This window comes from Vanessa atalanta, chromosome 17, assembly GCF_905147765.1.
Source record: "Vanessa atalanta chromosome 17, ilVanAtal1.2, whole genome shotgun sequence".
NCBI classification, from domain to species: Eukaryota; Metazoa; Arthropoda; class Insecta; order Lepidoptera; family Nymphalidae; genus Vanessa; species Vanessa atalanta.
In genome coordinates this window covers 7,455,123-7,473,866 of record NC_061887.1, presented here as the reverse complement: position 1 = coordinate 7,473,866, position 18,744 = coordinate 7,455,123, and the positions used below count along the sequence as shown (strand labels likewise).

At 32.2% G+C, this 18,744-nt stretch overlaps 2 protein-coding genes across 3 annotated transcripts in view; one reads left to right on the top strand and one right to left on the bottom strand.

The window, feature by feature from the left end:
* The window catches only part of LOC125070615 (guanine nucleotide-binding protein G(o) subunit alpha), a 43,815-nt gene that overhangs the window by 12,034 nt on the left and 13,037 nt on the right, over window positions 1-18,744 (top strand). For both annotated transcript variants that reach the window (XM_047680561.1, XM_047680560.1), the window contains exons 3-4: window positions 2,773-2,914; window positions 11,121-11,281. In XM_047680561.1, the coding sequence (XP_047536517.1) occupies window positions 2,773-2,914; window positions 11,121-11,281 (303 nt within the window). The remainder of the gene's footprint in view (window positions 1-2,772; window positions 2,915-11,120; window positions 11,282-18,744) is intronic.
* LOC125070614 (probable cytochrome P450 49a1) lies at window positions 11,816-17,875 on the bottom strand. The gene is made up of 7 exons (XM_047680559.1): window positions 17,257-17,875; window positions 17,048-17,164; window positions 15,126-15,202; window positions 14,563-15,037; window positions 13,916-13,994; window positions 13,289-13,597; window positions 11,816-11,944 (listed from the first exon to the last, which is right to left on the bottom strand). The coding sequence occupies exons 1-7, from the start codon at window positions 17,595-17,597 to the stop codon at window positions 11,825-11,827; spliced, it is 1,518 nt and encodes a 505-aa protein (XP_047536515.1). The 5' UTR covers window positions 17,598-17,875; the 3' UTR covers window positions 11,816-11,824.

Below are 18,744 nucleotides of genomic sequence, written 5' to 3'. Positions count from 1 at the left end.
TGCGCATACATTTGTGCAAAAGTTCTGCGCAGCGGACTGACGGAATCCCGTCGCCGAAATTCGACTAGGACTCGGAAGTAATTTATGTCTATCTGCTCGCTGAAATTTTAATAAGAGACGTCGCAAATTTTCGGTTGCAATGAGTACCACAGATCACGTTAAGCATATGTGTGAATGCAAATCTGTGCATCGAGGCCAGTTTAATATATCATATGCTTATGAATGCTCTTCACATCAGTTATCTCGCGATGTGAGTATCTGAAACTGCATTACAACGATTGGTAGATGATTTTGAAGATGTAAATGTTTTACATTACAGTTACCTACCTAATAAGTTTGTTTGAATACACACTATATATTCGAAACGATATTAGTATTATTTATATTGTTAATTACTAGTAGTCTATGACAACAAATTTAAAAGATAATTTTATTAGTATATACATTCAGAAATCTTATTATAATTACAACTTGTTTCTTTTTTTAATATTTAAAAAGAATGGGATTGTCTTTTTAGTTACAAATTCTCACCTCAAATTCTTGCACTTTATGGAAATGTAATAATTAATACGCGTTGTATCCTGATTCTCTCGACAAAATGCGAACCAGTTCTGTTTCCTGTATATTATATAATCGTTTATCGAAAAAGTTAGATTTTATTAAAGTTGAACTTAATCACTCTATGTAAGTTAAATCAATAACAAGCTAGCATTGCGTACCATTATTGCCGAGTGACGTACAGAAGCGACAGACGTCAAGGAGCTCCATTAGGAGTTTATGATGAAGCAATTGTCGAGAACGATAAAAGCTCAGTCGTCATCGAGTAGGCTTCATTGTATCCGACTTCGAGTATTGACCAATCAAATAATTTGGATTAATCTCCCTTTTTGTGTGTCCACTCTCATCATAAGTACTCTCATCTTAAGTATTGTTGTTTATGATAATGTTTTTTTTTTTTTTAATTATTTATAACGGACCGAAAAGGAACAAGCTAATCAGTAAACTTTTTCTTCTTTTTTTTTTCTGAAATAAGAAAATTTGTTCTTAGAAGTATTTAATTTTATGATGAATTGTTACCTACTAGATAAATGATATATATGTATGTATTATATTATTCCTTAAACTTATATATAGGTCACACAAAATTTCGAACGAATTTCGACGAAAAACTATATTAGTTGAATACTATATTTATCGCTCGAATTGCGAGGCGTAAATAAAAATAATATTATGTAATGTTAAAAAATAAGTTAAGAAATCGACGTTATATATTTCTGTAGCATTATAGAATCGGACAAGTGATTCTAGGCTGATTAAGCAACATACATCTAAAGTCAGAAACTTTTAATATTACCGAGATAGGAACAGCACCATGTGTTTGAGTTTGTCGTAGTACGTAGCTTGGGATCGAAGGATGACTTAAATCTTGTATATATTAGCAACAAATAAAATCAGGATCAAGTGTACTGAGCAGCTGTGTTTCCATAAACAAACAGTTTAACCGTCTTTTAAATGGTTTAGCTTGAAGCGTGTGTGAATAATTTGTCGCTTATTATATTTTAAATATAGAATTATTACACTTATTATAAAGTCAATAACATCGTTACGGTAAATACTTCAGTGGTACGAATTCGATCATATACGGAAGTATACCAAAAGTTAGAAAATGTTAATGTCTAGGGGCGACTTGTAAAGAGTTTTTCGAAGGATTCCGAATACGAAATACTTGTCTAAGATTAGTAATTCTGAAACACTTTACTTTGAATGATAATTTAATATCATAAGATAAATTATAACACTCGAAGATATTTTATTGGTATTTAATATGATATCCAAATTATATCTGATTTGCGATGGATAAATGGAACTTTGGTGACGCCACTCGCGTCCCGGATGCGGGCAAGCGGCCCTGTGATAACTATGTAAGTGTGACGTCAAATTTGCGACGCATGCGCGCTGTCATGTCCTCCACGCCTTTACCAATATACGAAAGTCGATGATAGAATCGTCATGACCAACGTATGAAAACACTCGTCCAATTGTTTTTTAAGTCAAATGTTTGATTTTTTCATAACCCGAGGATTTCAAGCAATTAGCACAAATGTTATGTATTTCACCGCCGTGACTTATGGTTTTCCCCAAAATAAATGCCAGTTTCAAATAATAAACGGGTTAGTGAACCGAGCTGTGTATAATTTAATAACAGTAGAAAATATATTTCTTACTGGTTATAAACAGTCTAGATTTCTCGTTAATGTCATTGTTTTTTTTTTTAAATAGAATTTCGCTGAGATTTTATATGTCCGGCGCTTCCATTGTTCGTATTCTTGAAACGTGTTGCCATAAAAAAGTTATTATAAAACACAGGCCGAATTATATATGCGGGACGTAACGAATTTATAAATTCTATTTCATTATTTATATTTACAATCGATTTTATGCCAAAATATATCCCAATAGACACTAATATACCCTCAAACGTTTTTAATATTATGTCTAGTTCTTTTTTTAAACTTATCAGTATGTTTTACATTACCATTATTCCAAATAAATAAAATCTGGGACATTATAAACATATGGATAAACCTATATTCAATTACCTACACGATGAAACAGAATCGATACTACAAGTCTATTATTGAAAATAATAATTAATTGTAAGAATTCGTAATGAGTGACATATTACGAACGTTTAGTAAACTGTTTCTTTTCGAATGTAGGCGTTCTCTTTGAAGTTTTTTTTTTGGTATAATATATATTATTTTTAAACAGAATCATCCACGAGAGTGGCTTCACAAATGAAGATTTCAAACAGTATCGGCCCGTGGTATACAGCAACACGATCCAGTCACTCGTCGCCATATTGCGCGCCATGCCTAACCTGGGCATCACTTATGGGAATAAGGATCGTGAGGTATAGTATAACCATTTTTTTTTTTAAATAAAATTATTCCCAATTTTATACATGGAATATAAATATCAGGATTTATGAATGCTTTTTAAAGTGTTTTAATAAAAATTAATTTTGGTTGTATTTTTAAATTTTAAGGAACACTTTTTAACTGTTTAAAGTGCAAACTACGCACTCTTAATTGGCTCAATAATATGTTCATATTGTTAGCATTTTGTTTTTAAACCAAAATCCAGTCTATAATGCGAAGTCAATTAGTGGTTATATGTAGAAACGTAATAGATAAACAAGTTATTTTAGTATTTTTAATAATGAAGATGGATTATTTGATATCTAATATACTCAGATGCTTAAGAATACAATACTGTTATTAACTACATTTATCTGTATGTTTTATTTATAAAAATAAATATACATATGTTGTATCACAAGTGACTCAAACTTACTTATGTTAAAAAAATTATTACTATTTTCCGCTACGATAAATGCGGATATTATTGAAATTGATTACGCTTATATATAGTTTATAGTAGTCATACTAGCGAATAATTTTAAGGTCTTTACAAATAAAAGTATTGGATTATATAAATTTAATCTTCTTATACAGTTAAGGCAAACGCTATAGGCTCAGTGTGTACGTAGTGTAGTCTGTGAATTTAGCTTGACATACTGCAGTATAAGGTAAAAATAGTCGAATCAATACCTTATCTAAATTTGAACGACAAATTGTACATACTATACTGACCCGTCTTTAGCAAAAATGTTTTCGTGTGTGTATATCCTTTCTCTGGAAGGTTTTAGAATATAAAAAAAAATAACGTACCATTTACTCGGTGGTAGGGCTTTGAAGGGTGAGTGAGCCAGTGTAACTACAGGCACAAGGGACATATCTTAGTTGCCAAGGTTGGTGGCGCATTGGCGAAGTAACGGATGGTTAATAATTCTAACTGCGTCAATGTCAATGGGCGCTGGTCTTTTAAAAAAAAATAGAATAATAAGTACTTTCTTCACATGATTGTGTGGGTTTATCAAGTCGGTATCTTATTTAAAACATATATTAAGTTTTTATTGATGAAGTAAATTATATTATTTCTAATTTCCCGCTAACCGACTATGAGAAGTTGTTAGTTTGAACAGTAAGTGTATCAATAACAATAAAACGTTATTTCTCGTTACATTTCACACGAGCCGGATTTTGGCACACTGGAGCTTCTAATGCATCACTTAGTATATAATATACAGTTCGAATTGGTAGGTTGTAGTTGATTTCGAAACACGAATTATAACGAATGTGCTTCTTATGTTAGAATGTTAAAACAATTTATGAAAATCGGCTCTTGTCTGCGGATTAAAATAGCTTTGGAAAAATATTCAGTAACGCAAATTTGGCCTAAAAATATTGGTATGTGTTTTAAACAAGCAAAAATGTTATAATATTGATTAATTGTTATAAAAAAAAAATTAATATTAATACACTGATTAGTCTTACTTATCCCTTATATAATACTATTGATAACGATTACGAATCGATCAATACAATATCTAAAACATTGCATGTTTGAGTTTTAAATTAATTCGACAATTATCGATTTCTCTATTCGAGAGCAAAATCGATTTAAACTGTAGCTATGTTTAGTGTTTTGTGTGTGCGTGTAATTTGTATTCGGTTCCAAAAATGTAAAACATTCATGCTCTGCAAAGTCATTGTAATTCACAATGTTATCTTAATGTTTTCTTTCACTTGTGGCGTGGAATCATAAAAATGTTAAATATTACCAACATTAAGAAATATTTTATAGAAGACAGTGTTTTTATCTTGCAGCGTACACGTATAGCCTATTGAATTTACAGGAGACTTAAATATAGCAATAAGCAGCTCTTATATCCAATTGACATGACATTACATGAGATCTTGTAATCTGTGATAAATTATTTATGGTATTCATTATGGATCTTGAAAAATTTCGTTTTCAAAGTTGGTACAGTTTTAATAGTAGTTAAGTGAAACAGTTTTGTACTATGAATAAAGATATATTAATCAAGAACTGTTTAGAGTCAAATCGCATTTATATATTGTTAATCTAAGTAAAATCTAAGTTGGTTTATCCTCACTCCTCCCATTGAAATAAACTTCATACAAAATACAATTGATACAAAGATAATGACATAAATATTAATCTCATTATTAAATATTCCAAACTGTTCAGGTTTCATTTTTTGGGTAGTTTTACTCGTTGCTACTCTGTTCTTAATTTAAAATAAAAAATAACGCATTATTATAATCTTCGTTTTAAGTATTGGATTCCGATTATAGAATAGTATATCGGCCCGTTAACCATAAAACATGTATTACTCGGAACGTTCTATAAATAATATTTAGTTCGTAAAAATTAATCTATTGCATCAAGCATCGTTCACTAAGTGCCCGAGTTTCCCCTCGATGATAACTCGCATTACGAAGTAATTTCACTAAGGCAACATTGCCATAAAATATTTTTATAACCTACAACGTGCTTGATACAGATTAATTTCTAAAAATCACTTGCATCGTTTTTATTATCTGTTTGTCTTTTATTATTAATATTCTTATTTTTTTTTTAAACGATCGCATATGTTTAAGATTTAACAGGCTTAGGTATAAATATAAATAGTATTTCAAAGCGAAATGAATGTTTTATGTAATGTATGATGCTAATTTGTGCATTGATCTTGGTTTATATCTGTAACATTTATTATTCATTAAAATATGTTAAGTGTGTTTAGACCGTATTTATGTCACTAGATAATAAAAACGAGAATGTATGATTTTCCTCGAATCAAATTGAAATGATCAAACGAGCAATATAAATTTTTGAGATACATTATCAGTCGATGGACATTAACACGTTTTTTTTTTAAATATTTTCTTCAAGTCGTTAATCAAAGTATAAATGTTAATTTATCTAAATCTTCCTTATTATAGATTACTCTTAAATATCTTACTATTAGCGCTTGGATATTTTATTAACAGAACGTTGATGATGATGTAATAAAACGTAACTTATTTCTGTCTATCTATTTCATTAAAATTGTCCTCCTTTTTTTTGTTATTGATACTCAACTCAATCTGCGACTGTACCCTCGCGAAATTTATAAAACTATACCTTTCGCATACAAACCGTCAACCGTAATTATAACTCCTCTAGAGTTAAATAAAAAAAAAGTAGTCTATGTCCATCACCGGGACTCTAAATCTCGACTCAAACTATCTCCATATCAAATTTCATCTAAATCGGTTCAGCGGCTTAAGTGTCAGTAAATAGTTTCAGAACTTACGTTGAAGGGTTTAGAACTTTGCGAGGCGCGGTAGTGTGAAACCTACAAATGGAATACGTCGCTACTTTAGTTGACTTAGTCTACTGGCTAACCTACACGATCTGTCTATCTTAATTTTTATTAGTGTGAGTGTGATACACCATTAAACAATTAGATACATAGTAACAGAGCCATATTGCATCTTGCAGAAACAAAGTCCTGGAAAGGTCAGGCCAGTATTTCCTTATTCATGAGGGTGAGCTTTGCTTTCAGACTTCAATTACGATATTTACATTTAATTGAACAATAGGTACTTGTTCATTCCGACTCTTTTAATGGTATTATTTATAGAGGGCGTGGGAGGGTGTCCTCTATGTAATTCTAATTACTTTACCTGTGTTTGCTAATCGTCGTCTAATAACATCATTCATCAGCTTTTCTATTGCTAAATATGAATATAGTTTGTTGTGTCCCGGTTTGTAGGATGAGTTAGCCAGTTTTATTAAAGTCCCAAGGAACATAATATCTTAGATTTAGTGGTTGGTAGTGCAATGAGGGTGTTAGGAGTTGCTTACATTTCATGCAGCGTCATTGTTTATGGGGGATATTCACTATTTAAATATCAATAGATTGCCTATTAGCCGATCTGCAATTCCAATAAGAATAAATGTGTACATTTTTTAAAAAATATTTTTTTATTACTCTACTCTGAGCAAGCTGAGATGATCGAATGGTTCGAACGCGTGCATCTTAACCGATGATGCGTGTTCGAACCCTGCCAAGTACTACTGAATTTGCATGTGCTTAATTTGTATTTATAATTCATCTCGTGCTGGGTAGTTAAGAAAAACAGCATGAGGAAACCTGTATATGTCTAATATCAATAAAATTATGCCACATGTGTGCACTACCAACCCGCATTGCTACGGCCTGGCTCCAAAACTCCTCAAAGAGAGAGGAGGTATACAAAAGTCAAAATAAAAATGGATATGGTACGAATAATGACTGCCGCGCGTGGAACGTTGGCAATAACGTATACAATGACAATTTTTCCGTTATAGTAAAATAAAAAAATAATTGTGTACTCATGTTGTTGTACCTTGATCTCATTCGTATTCTAATTTTTGTTGATTTTTTCTATTCGCAACCCAATTAAAATTTCGTATCTCATTCTCTTCGTCCCTTGCATATTTATAATGTATACAGTTTGGGGACAAACAATGGATCAATCGGATACGCCATTCAATTTATTATGCCGTACCGATCGAGGCATTGTTCTATAATATTTGATAATTACTTTGGTGCTCGATGAATCGATACAATGCCATTTGAATATACTTTGTAATACTTTATAACTTGTCTGAGACAGCTTTTTAACAATATCAATAACACAATTTGATTCAGGCAAATCTAACACAAAGGACCGGGAGGGACATAACATCTTGGTTCCCAAAAGTTGGTGATGCATTAGTGATGTAGGAAAATGGTTAATATTTCCCTTGTCCCCTGGGTTGTAAGTACTTACCAACAGACCCATTTGCCCGTCCGCCTTAAATAGGTTTTATATTATATAAGAAATAAACACCGTTATCGTCCATTAATTAAGTTATATATTTAAATGAATTGGATTTATACAAAACCTTTTAAATAGTTGTTTATAAAATTTATATAATAATGCACCTTTGAGCTAAAGTTTTAATGGAAATTAAATTAACTCGTAATGATGTTTTATACATATTTAAAAGTGAAGTAGTACGCTGTAACTAATTCTAGTTTATAGATAAGACAATAATTTATAAATACAATTGCGCAATTACAATTCTATACATTGTTATTGAACAAATAATAATTTAATAGGTAATTTAAATATCGATATTATAATATTTGTCGCAATGGTTAAACAGAGATAATTGAAATATATACCAATACGCGCCAATATTTTTTAACTGGTAAACGAATGATATGTGGATTTTTATCTAAGTTTATATATTTGTAAACGTTTTGTAACGTTACCATAACATTGTGCGTTTAGAAACAATTTTAATGACCAAAATGTCTTATGTGATACGTACCTGTCCTACTAATGTTGTATATAATAGTTTGGATGGATGGCTGTTTTTTTTTCAATCACGCCAGAACGGCTGTACGGATCTGAATTTAATCTGCCACAGATATAGAAGTTTGGGATGGAAAATATGTTACTTTTTATCGCCGACTCGTGCATGACTGCCTCCCTGCGGTAGGAAGCTCGTAGGTAATATTTTCCTTTCATTGTAATATAATATGTGCTGAGAATGTCAAACAATAGGTGCACATGTATGCGTTACGATAGCTTATCTAAGTCTGGTTCGTCACTTTAAACTAGAATGTACACTGTTAGGATTTGGATGTTTACATTAAAAATAACAATCAAAAGATAAACCTTATGACGTCATTCATGGTTTGAAAAATGTCTGTTGAGCATTTATCTTATTTCGATTTTAAAAAAAGTATAAATTTTGCCTTCATCATCATCAACGTTATCTTAGAGCACCAAATCAATGACAAATATAAGTATGTACGTATAAATAACATGGGTTACATTATGGGCTGTAAGCGACTTTTACAATGCACGTGTAGAGTGATCAGCGAGTGAGTGAGGCGTTCAGCGTCACACATCTCCTGAACGATTCGATTACGCAATCGCTGAAACAGAGGACGTTTTGTGAAAACATTGTAATTAACCGCTTCGTCACAAGTCGTGACGCGACTTGTTGTCACATCGGATCTACTATTTGTGTCCTTACTGTATAAAATGTTTACAAATTGTGTCAATGATTCCACGAAAACACGGTATTAATAAAAAAACGAAAGTAAGACTATCCGCCTGTTCGTTATTTCGTCATCAAACCATCGTAATGATGTATATAACAACAACGAATATGACGACATAGTCAAACATACAAACAGATTTAACGGTTATTGAATAAAAAAAATTAAATAAGGTCACATAGGACTCCAAAACAATTTGAAGTAGGTAGAATACCTACAGGGAAAAGTTACGAAGTTTAATTATATTAAGGTGATTTAAATAATCTTTCTATTCTAAGTTTTTTTGTAAAGCGAAACGTTGTCGTCAAAAATCTATTTAAGAAGGAAATTGTTTTGAATTTATAGTTGGGAAACGGTATAAATATTAAAATGAATTTGTATGCTAGGAAAGCCTTTAATCCAATTAAAGTGTTAAGCTGTGCATACACAAAACGCATTGAAATGGCTCAACCATTTTTATTTAAATCTTTTCCAAAACTATTTTGAAATCCAGTTTATTTGGGAGTTAAAGCATTTTACGTTATATAGTATATATTACATTTGTTACATATTACTAAGTGTTTTAGAAGTTTTTTTTTATTTTATATAAGTTTATAAATATGTTAATGGTGTTTATGATTTATGATTCATGTCGCGTTTTAGTAATGAGATCTGTATTCAATTCAACTTAATTAGTTTACCAACAGGGATATACAAACCTCACAATATTGAATTGTCCAAATAAAAAAACCATTTCTGAACCAACAAAATCGTAAAGTGCTCAACTTCTTTTACTTCATAGATTTTTTAATTAACATTAACAATGTTTTCAAGTATCAAGAGATTTGCTTTAAAGTAGTCTATATTATTTGTATATAAGGATATATATTTGTATATATCCTTCTTGTCAGCTTTCTATTATGTATTTTCTAAATTATGAATGTAAAATATCTTAAGTGTCTTACATAATGAACATACATAATTTTGCCTGTTTAGATAATTAAAACTGAAAGTGTGTACAAAATATTCGTTCCGTTCCGTTTCCACAAAAAAAATTAAATAATTGCTCATGATTATTCGGTCATAGTACAACTACGGAACTATACGAATTGAATTAGACGAAAATGTATGTACGTGCGAGACTTCGTTTTAAAATATTTTATAACAGATTGTATACGAGAGTTCCCTGCTCTTGTGATATGAAAGGAGTTTAATTACACGGTTCGCACCCTTTGAATCGTTTCTGTTTATTATCTAAGAGTGAGTCAGTCACGTTGGCGCATAAATGGCGCCTCATCTAAAAACTTCACGTTTGTACGAGTGGAACCATATCCATATATATGAATATGTCTATACGGATTTTTATACGGCACATGCAGGTTTCCTCACGATAATTTCCTTCGCCACCGAGCAGGGGATTAATTTTATAAACAAATAAGCACAGGAAAGTTCTTTGGTGCATGCCCAGATTTTAATTCGTAATCCTTGAATAAAATTCACTTCAATTCTAATAAGACGTCTCGGCCCTTATGCAGCAGCTGGCGTTTATACAGATATTACTAATTCAATATTATATGATATCAATTTGACGATGAAATTTTATTTGAACTAAGATCGATATTATATATTTACTGAACCATTTTTTATCACTGTAATGCTATCGCGTTTATATTTAGATGGCAACATTGAACGTATGTATATGAAAATTGTTAATTCTATTGATATTAAATGTTAATATGGAACGTAATGTAATATTGTATGATTACGATGTACTAACATTAAAATTTAATATAATTACGTGGTAACAAATTTGAATATTATTTTTTGATACAATTATTTATTAATTATACAAATGTTTATTATTATAAATTATTTCATGTATTGTATGTAAGTAAGCAAATTATATTTATTTTACTTTAATGATAGGAAAATATTTTTTTAATGTTCCATTTCGATGTATTATAATAAATACATGATAATTTAATTATGAAGTTTAATATTGTCATTAGGATTTTGAATTTGCACAACAAACGCTACACACTATTTGCAATTTAAAAAGATTATTCTTCACTATTCTCTGTGTGATTTACAAGTTTTAGTTTCTAAAATATATATTATTATTCAGAGCGACGGCAAGATGGTATTCGACGTCATTCAACGGATGGAAGACACGGAGCCGTTCAGCGAGGAACTTCTAGCGGCCATGAAGAGGCTGTGGGCGGACGCCGGTGTTCAGGAGTGCTTCGGCAGATCTAATGAGTACCAGCTCAATGACTCGGCTAAATAGTAAGTGGAATGTTACTTAATTATTTTAGAAACTTTAAATTGACAGATGTCAGGATCGCACGAGTTAACTAATGACGGTGCTTTTAAATTCACGTTTATTGGTTGTCATGATTGGTATCTAAGACGGAGACAGACGATCATATTTATAACTTACGTAAAGTTAAAAAAAGCAAATTCAATCCACAATAAGAGCATTTAGAAGTATTAAATATTAAATGCTCAAAATAAACAGGGATTATTGTATCAACCATATTGCAATGATGATAAAAATCATAATTGTATTATGTAAGAAATAAATTATCTAGTATGTTTGAATGGTAATTAATCATCACCATCTTCATATATCTGTTAAAGGTATATTTAAAGGTTAGGTACTATCATAACGTACAAGTAGGAGTTCTATAAAAATATTACAAATAGCAACTCACAATTTAATGTTTCTTAAAAGAACTTACATACAAATTTTATTAGAATTTAGATATAAATATAAAGGATATAAAGTAATATCTAAGAATTAACTGGATAGGTTAAGTCTTCAATTTGTCATTTTCTTTTCTTTCTGTTGTCTAACGTAAACTGCAGGGGTTCATTTGCTACGTAGGTCGGTGTTACACTGTACGTCAGTTCCCCGTATCTCCAAGACACGTTGTATTTATGAAATACCTGTAAGACGAACATAACTTTACATACCTCTAGTTTGTGAAACGCTGATCAAAATCGGATAACTAAATTCAATTAATTCTCAGTGGTCATTGGTCAGTGTACGCTGATGACGCTAAATGCGACCAATGAGGTTTTAGTATTTAGTCGGATTATTTTAACTAACTTTGCTCATAATTCCAGAAACTGGCGGTAAGTCGGCTACAAATAAAATAAAATCTAGAATGTTCTACAGTTTTCCGAGAACTTTCTTTATCTTAGTATAAATAATTAGTACTGGTATTAAATATTAATATCATTTCCACTTAAGTATGTTTCTTAATTACAATTTTTCTATTCATTCGCTTCGAGCTTTGTTCGCTTATACAAGCGTGGAATTAATGAAAGTATATTCAAACAGAGGATTGTACTTGTACCTTTGTAAGATTTTAATTTTTTTTTTAAATATATTTTCATACTCTTTCAGACGGTACCTCTGCATTTTTATTAAAATGAAACACTTTAATTGCGTTAACGGCTTTCTTTGTCGTATAACACAGTGGACCTCATTAAAATCCTTCCTATTATATTTCACGTGGAACCATGACAGAGACGAGTGTAGTTTTCAATTATTTTTATGCGTACTAACTAACGAGTAATACGTGATTTTTTTCCTCATACGCCGTCAACTTGTTCAGTACAGTTTAATAGCACTTATACGATTATTATTGTTAGCATAGAGAATGCTTATAAATGCTTATTAAACACACGTTAATAAAACCTTTACGTATGTAGTTTGTTTGAATAGACGTACAAACAAAGAAACGCTCAAATTACTTACAAGAGTTTTTAATTTAGCGACATTTTTAATGAAGTGGCAAATATTAGTTTTTTTTTTTTTAACTTTATTTTTATAAGTGGTAACTCTGTGTACGTTTCACGAGTGCTCAGATGACCTTATGGTAAATCGAGTAATTAATAACCGTTTTAACCGAGTTCAAGCCTAAAAACGTGCAAGAGTAGACTCAGGTGAATTTTCACGTGCTTAGTTTGTGCTAAATTCATCTCGTATTCGATGATGAAGGAAAACATGGTGATGAAATCTGTTTGTGGTGGATTAAAATTAGCCCACGTGTTCTCAACAACTCGCCTTGAAGCAGAGTAGTGTAACTAGAAACCTTCTCCTTAAAAGGAACGGACTAATAAGGACTAAAGGAATACTTTTTAGGGCTGTATTGTAGTTCCATTACTTTCCCTTGATAAGCTTCACTGATAGAGATTACTTAATATTCGATATTTCAAATTTAGAGTAGCAAAGAAATCTTTGGCCGAAATGTGAATAGCACAAACTCGATACATTTACGTTACCTTAGCGAGCATAAGTTGCAGTTCCACTTCAGCGAATCTCTTCCCGATACACATACGTCTGCCAAAACCAAATGGAAGAGACGCAAATGGATGGATTCCTACTTCCCTCTGCCTTTCAGCTATTAATGCTGCTTTAGCATGTTCGCAAATCTTATCATTCGTTTCCATTTCTATGTAACAAGATTTGGAAGACACATGATCGTCGGTGCGTTCTTTGTCTCTTAACCAACGTTCCGGTGTATAGTCGTGCGGATTTGGAAAGTATCGTTCCTCATTCGACATGATGTAGTGAGGGAAAACGATGTGCGACTGCGAAACGATATGTAACATTATAATTAATTTAAGTTTTCTAATTGTAAATGTCTTACTCATGAAAGCGAAAATCTATGTGTGCTTAGGATAATGTTAACGAAGGAAATTTTATCGTTAACTAGTTGTCGACCGCGGTGCCGCTCGCGTTTTGGAGATTGTTCGTCAGGTGTTATCTTGCTTCAAAGCAACTTTCATCATTTTCGCTTCAATAGTTTGTCCGTGAAAGAGCAACATACTGACAGACAGGCAGAATATTAGTATATATGATGTTCTTTTAGTTGATGATATGTGATAAAAAGAAGATAATAAACAAACCCCTTTCGGAACTTCATATCCAGATATGATAGCGTCGGATTGTAAGCAACGACCATTTCCTAAGATGACCGGTTTCATTCTAAAATTAAGAAAAAAATCAATCAAAAATAAAAATCGTTACATAGTCAAGTTAAATAGATCAGGTTTATATATCATAGATAATACTAGTAAATCAACGCGTTATATGTAACTATCGAGTTTCTACTATGCCGTTGAACTTGTTCTTATATAGCTACTGGTTCTTATGTTACATATACAATCTGAACGGAGTTTGTCCTAAATTTGATCGTATATTACGTATAAAATTTATCGTTATATTAAACGAAAAATATTACAACATTTATTTTATATCGTATAAAATAAGACGCGACATTGAATAAAACATGAGCTGAACCCCGAGGTTTTCAGTAAATATATCTGCATTGCTTTTACGTAGTGCTGCAACATAAATAAGAAACCGCTTAAACCACAAAGCGTTGGGAAGTATGAGTAACGCTGCATACAAAGCAACTTAATACTTAACTCAGATCAAAAGCGAGCTGCATCTTCATGTCATATTTGTGTAAATCTATAATCTTGTGTAATTCTAAATCCTCTAAAATAAGGATTCTAACGTCTCTTTAATGTCAATGTTAAATTTAACTCACCGCAAAGCTTCCTTTATACAAGCGCGTAAATACGGTAGTCGTTCTAAATCTTGACTATTAAGCATTCTACCTACAGGAAGGCTATTGTCTAGTTCCGCTTGCAACCTGCATTGTGCTCTCGAATTTTTCGCAAGTAAATACATCGTGCTGGCCGCAGCCGCTGCGGTTGTGTCTACACCGACCAATAATAAATCTAAAGCCAATATCGTTGCGACTTGCTCGCCGGAACTTTTAGCAATTTTAGCGCAAACTCCTTTATCTGTCAATCTCTTTAAGCAAAGATTTCTGAAGGAGTCCAAGGCGTCGACGTAGGTTTTGTATGCTTTAGTCGAATATATCCTCCATAGTGGAGCAGATAGTTCGAGTTCTGGTACACTGTGGAAGAAACCGTGAATGTTTTTTATGATTTCTTTTGCATCGTTATCTTTTTCACTTAAACATCCTAATCTCGTGCCCAGGGCCCACGCTCCAACAGCTGAAAATGGTAATTTGATATAAATATAATATGCCCGTAAGCCATGATCGATCAATGTGACATTGATGAATTCTCGCGTTTCACTTACATTCTAAAGCCCATTTGTATAATTCCGTTAGAAAATCTTTAGGCATTTCTCTATTATGATCCATAATTTTTTCCAATCTGAAACAATTTTTATTCCCAAATTAGTTGTCGATTACAACGAATACAAATAATGGGACAAGTTCTCGGACATAGTGTCCAAGCGCCAAAATTCTTAATTTTCCTAAGTGTGATAAATGTGAACGCGTCAAATCAGCATAATCGGAACGTAACTTTTTCATTGAATGAGATTGTTGTTTCCCGCAGTGACTCAGTACACACACACAGCATACAAAACAAATAAGCAGACGCCGTCGATGTTAGGAACGGATGTGGTCATTAAACCGTGATTCTGCACTCCGCTCACATTTGCCACTAGACTCTTAGATCTCGTATTATAACATACTCAGACGTGGAAACGTTTCGATGAAGACGGTTTCATGATAATGTTATGTACATTGTTTTAAATTTATGTAAATTTAATGCGAATAATATATTCGCGTTCGCATTCCGTTGAATTGTTGATGTGCTTCGATTCGAATTCACGTTCGAAACACGACAGGTTTTTGATAACGCGATAGCGAGGAGTGCCTAATGATGTCTTGATTCCAGAACACATTAAAGAAGGTGCTACTTTCTACCTAAGGCTATAAATATTTTATAGAAAACTTTATAATGGTGCTGTTCGTGTGGAAACATATAAGGCTTTGATATAGCAACTCTGTACTTTTATATTTTTGGATAAATTGAATAGTAGACTCTCTACACTGTAAACATAATTCTATGGAAACTCTAAATCTATAATGGTTTTATTTTCATCATACACGTGAAAACTACTGAACGTATCGGAATCGTCCGAAGATGGTTAGTAGACTATTTTTTAATTCCGTTGGTCTTTTCATATTTTTTAATATTCAGCCATGCTGTCTGGTAACAGTGTAAAGATAAATATAATTATTAAACGAACATTAATATAAGTTCATCAGATAAAAGTATTTCAAATAAAAAGTAGATGTATAACATCAATCACACAATACAATTATTGCGTCTTTTTATTGCAATAAATATGTAGTAATTATCACGAATTATAGTTAATATTATCATTGTGAAGAAAATTACATTAATATTTAAATTAACAGTTCTGAAATTGTATTTATTATTAGATGTTTGGAGCTGTTCTGTATGAAGCAAATCGAAATATGAACGCAATGAGCAGTACACGATCACGAAAGAACCAAGACTAGTGAGATACGAAGTGAGTTCTTACAGAGTAGCACTGTTGGACTAATTGATTGATAGGCTCTATAAACATACATGTTCACATAAAAACTGTAATTGCGTGCAGTACATAATTATAAGTAGCACTTAGTAGAAGAAGTTCATTTATTATTCGCACATTTGCTTATTTGCCATTAGCGAATTATTAAAAAATAATAAATAATTATAGAGAGTTTCTGGCCTATTAATATTCAAAATATTATGTTTGCAAATTTTCAGTATAACCTTTAATTATCCCAAGTACAATAGACATACATACCTAGGTTTCAAACATAAACAATGCAACTATAATCTGTAAAAACTATAAAACATAGTCGCTGTTTTAAAGAAGAACACGTGGATCATAAACTAAGATAACCACTGCTGTTTCATGTGCTTAATTTGTGTTAATTATTTATCTCGTGATCAGCAGTCAAGGCCAAAATCATAAAGTAACCTGCATGAGTCGGTTCATGATGGTTCTCTGTGATATATAAGATCGAATCGTTCTTTTTTTTTTATATATTTTTTTTATATAGCCTGTTTAAATTGAAATTTATTTATATATTTCATTATTTAAAAAATAAACATAATTTGGTAATAATAAACCCCTGAAGAATACGCCAAAATATGGGTCTGTTAGCTAGTGAACTATAAATTACAGCTTACCTGTCCAAAAAATCTACGGCCACGTCGTCAAGTGATGGTACAGCCGCTTTTGCTGCTTCCGGAGCCACGAGAGCTTTCGAAACTTTTGATCTGAACTTTGACCAAGGCATGCCGTGTCTGTTATCAAATATTAATAATTAAAGTACTTTATCTCCTTCATAATTAAATTTATCTCATTGAAAAAAGTTACAACCCCGGCTAACACTTACACGCCTATTAAGCCGGGCTCATCGCCAAAAAAGTCCTTCCGTAGTTCCTGTTTGTAATGCTTTAGACATGGTGCCACTGCTCTATGCGGCATAGAGTCCTCCCGCCGATACACTTTTGCTGTTTCTTCGGCACAAAATGGAAATACTAAATCTGGATGTCCAAACAATTTGGCCACTTTAGCGGCTCCGCCAGCACCAGCTAGTGCTCGTAGATTCCATAGAGTAACATCTAAGCTCCGTGTTTGCCACGGTTTCTGTCCAATAGCAAAGCGCCAGGAGTTCCCAAGCAGAGGAAGAGGCCTAGGACCCGGAATAGTCGCGAAACGCCTTACAACACTCATTGCGTGCAAAACACTAATGGTGCTTCAGCTCCAGGAGATGTTACGATGAAGGAAGTGGGGCGACTACGTTACGTTTTCAGTCATTTCGTAATAGCTGTCCAAGTTGACGACGCACACGTTCCTTAACAATGCTGTTCGCTCTAATATTTATCGCTATATTTTTTTATTACCGAACATGTTGCCCTTGCCTAATATAGATTATGATTATGTATGAATATATTCAAAACAAATAATTATTGGTACGATTTTTATAATAATAAATATTCATAATATATATCACCCTTAATATTATAGAATTTATCAATGTTGTACTCGTTTCGCAAAAAAAATAAGGTAAATTAGATATCTATTGAGCGAGTAAGAAACTAAAGTTGCATGGAAGCACTAATCGTTCCTTCCTCACAATGCAATGGTATGTTGTCATGCTCTTTAACACGTGTATGTTAATAATAGTAATCTGTTCACAAAAATGCTGTGTCATTTTTGCTTAAAGATTAAAACAACTGGATGTTCTTTGCGCAATTTTGTGTTTAGATTTGTTCCACTCGTTTATATAGTCAGTTGCCAATTGAATCAGGTGACGTCATAGACCAATGCGATGTGTCCAATTAATGGTTCCCTCAATGGGAGTTGGGTGCGGTGCGCTCACGCCGATTGATTCGTCCGGTCTTCGGGAACATACATGATTTGCACATCTTCCGCAATCTCTCCATTCAAACATGACAATACATAGTTGACATACAATCGAGATTTTCATTCCGGAAAGAACATTTTTAAATATATTTTCTCGTTAATTTTGAAGCTTATATGCCATTTAAACATTTCACGCTTCTACTAATTGGACATTTGCGACTACGCACCGTAAATTCAGAAGGACAATACACTGTTAGTTAGAACATAGTTAACATCACCGCATACTTGGGAAATTCATAGAAATACTATTGTTTATTTAAACCATGTTGGTACTTTGAAAACAATTGATAATTGAGTTGCAATACCTACTCGCTTAGACAGGCTATGCTATTTAAATTCAGTCAATTCCTTTAATGCTGAATTAGAACCATTTCCTGTCATCCCATGGATTTGAAATTTTACACGTTGGTTCAATTCTGATGTAATTTTTATGTTAAGAATTACTGAATTCTAC

What these genes read in the sequence shown, in the direction of transcription:
- LOC125070614 (XM_047680559.1), bottom strand. Translation starts at nt 17,597, where the DNA reads ATGAGTGTTGTAAGGCGTTTCGCGACTATTCCGGGTCCTAGGCCTCTT. An exon ending in GATATGAAGTTCCGAAAGGG is followed by an intron (nt 13,598 to 13,915) that starts GTTTGTTTATTA and finishes ATCGTTTCGCAG; the next exon opens with TCGCACATCGTTTTCCCTCA. An exon ending in TGCAACTTATGCTCGCTAAG is followed by an intron (nt 11,945 to 13,288) that starts GTAACGTAAATG and finishes TTCGTCTTACAG; the next exon opens with GTATTTCATAAATACAACGT.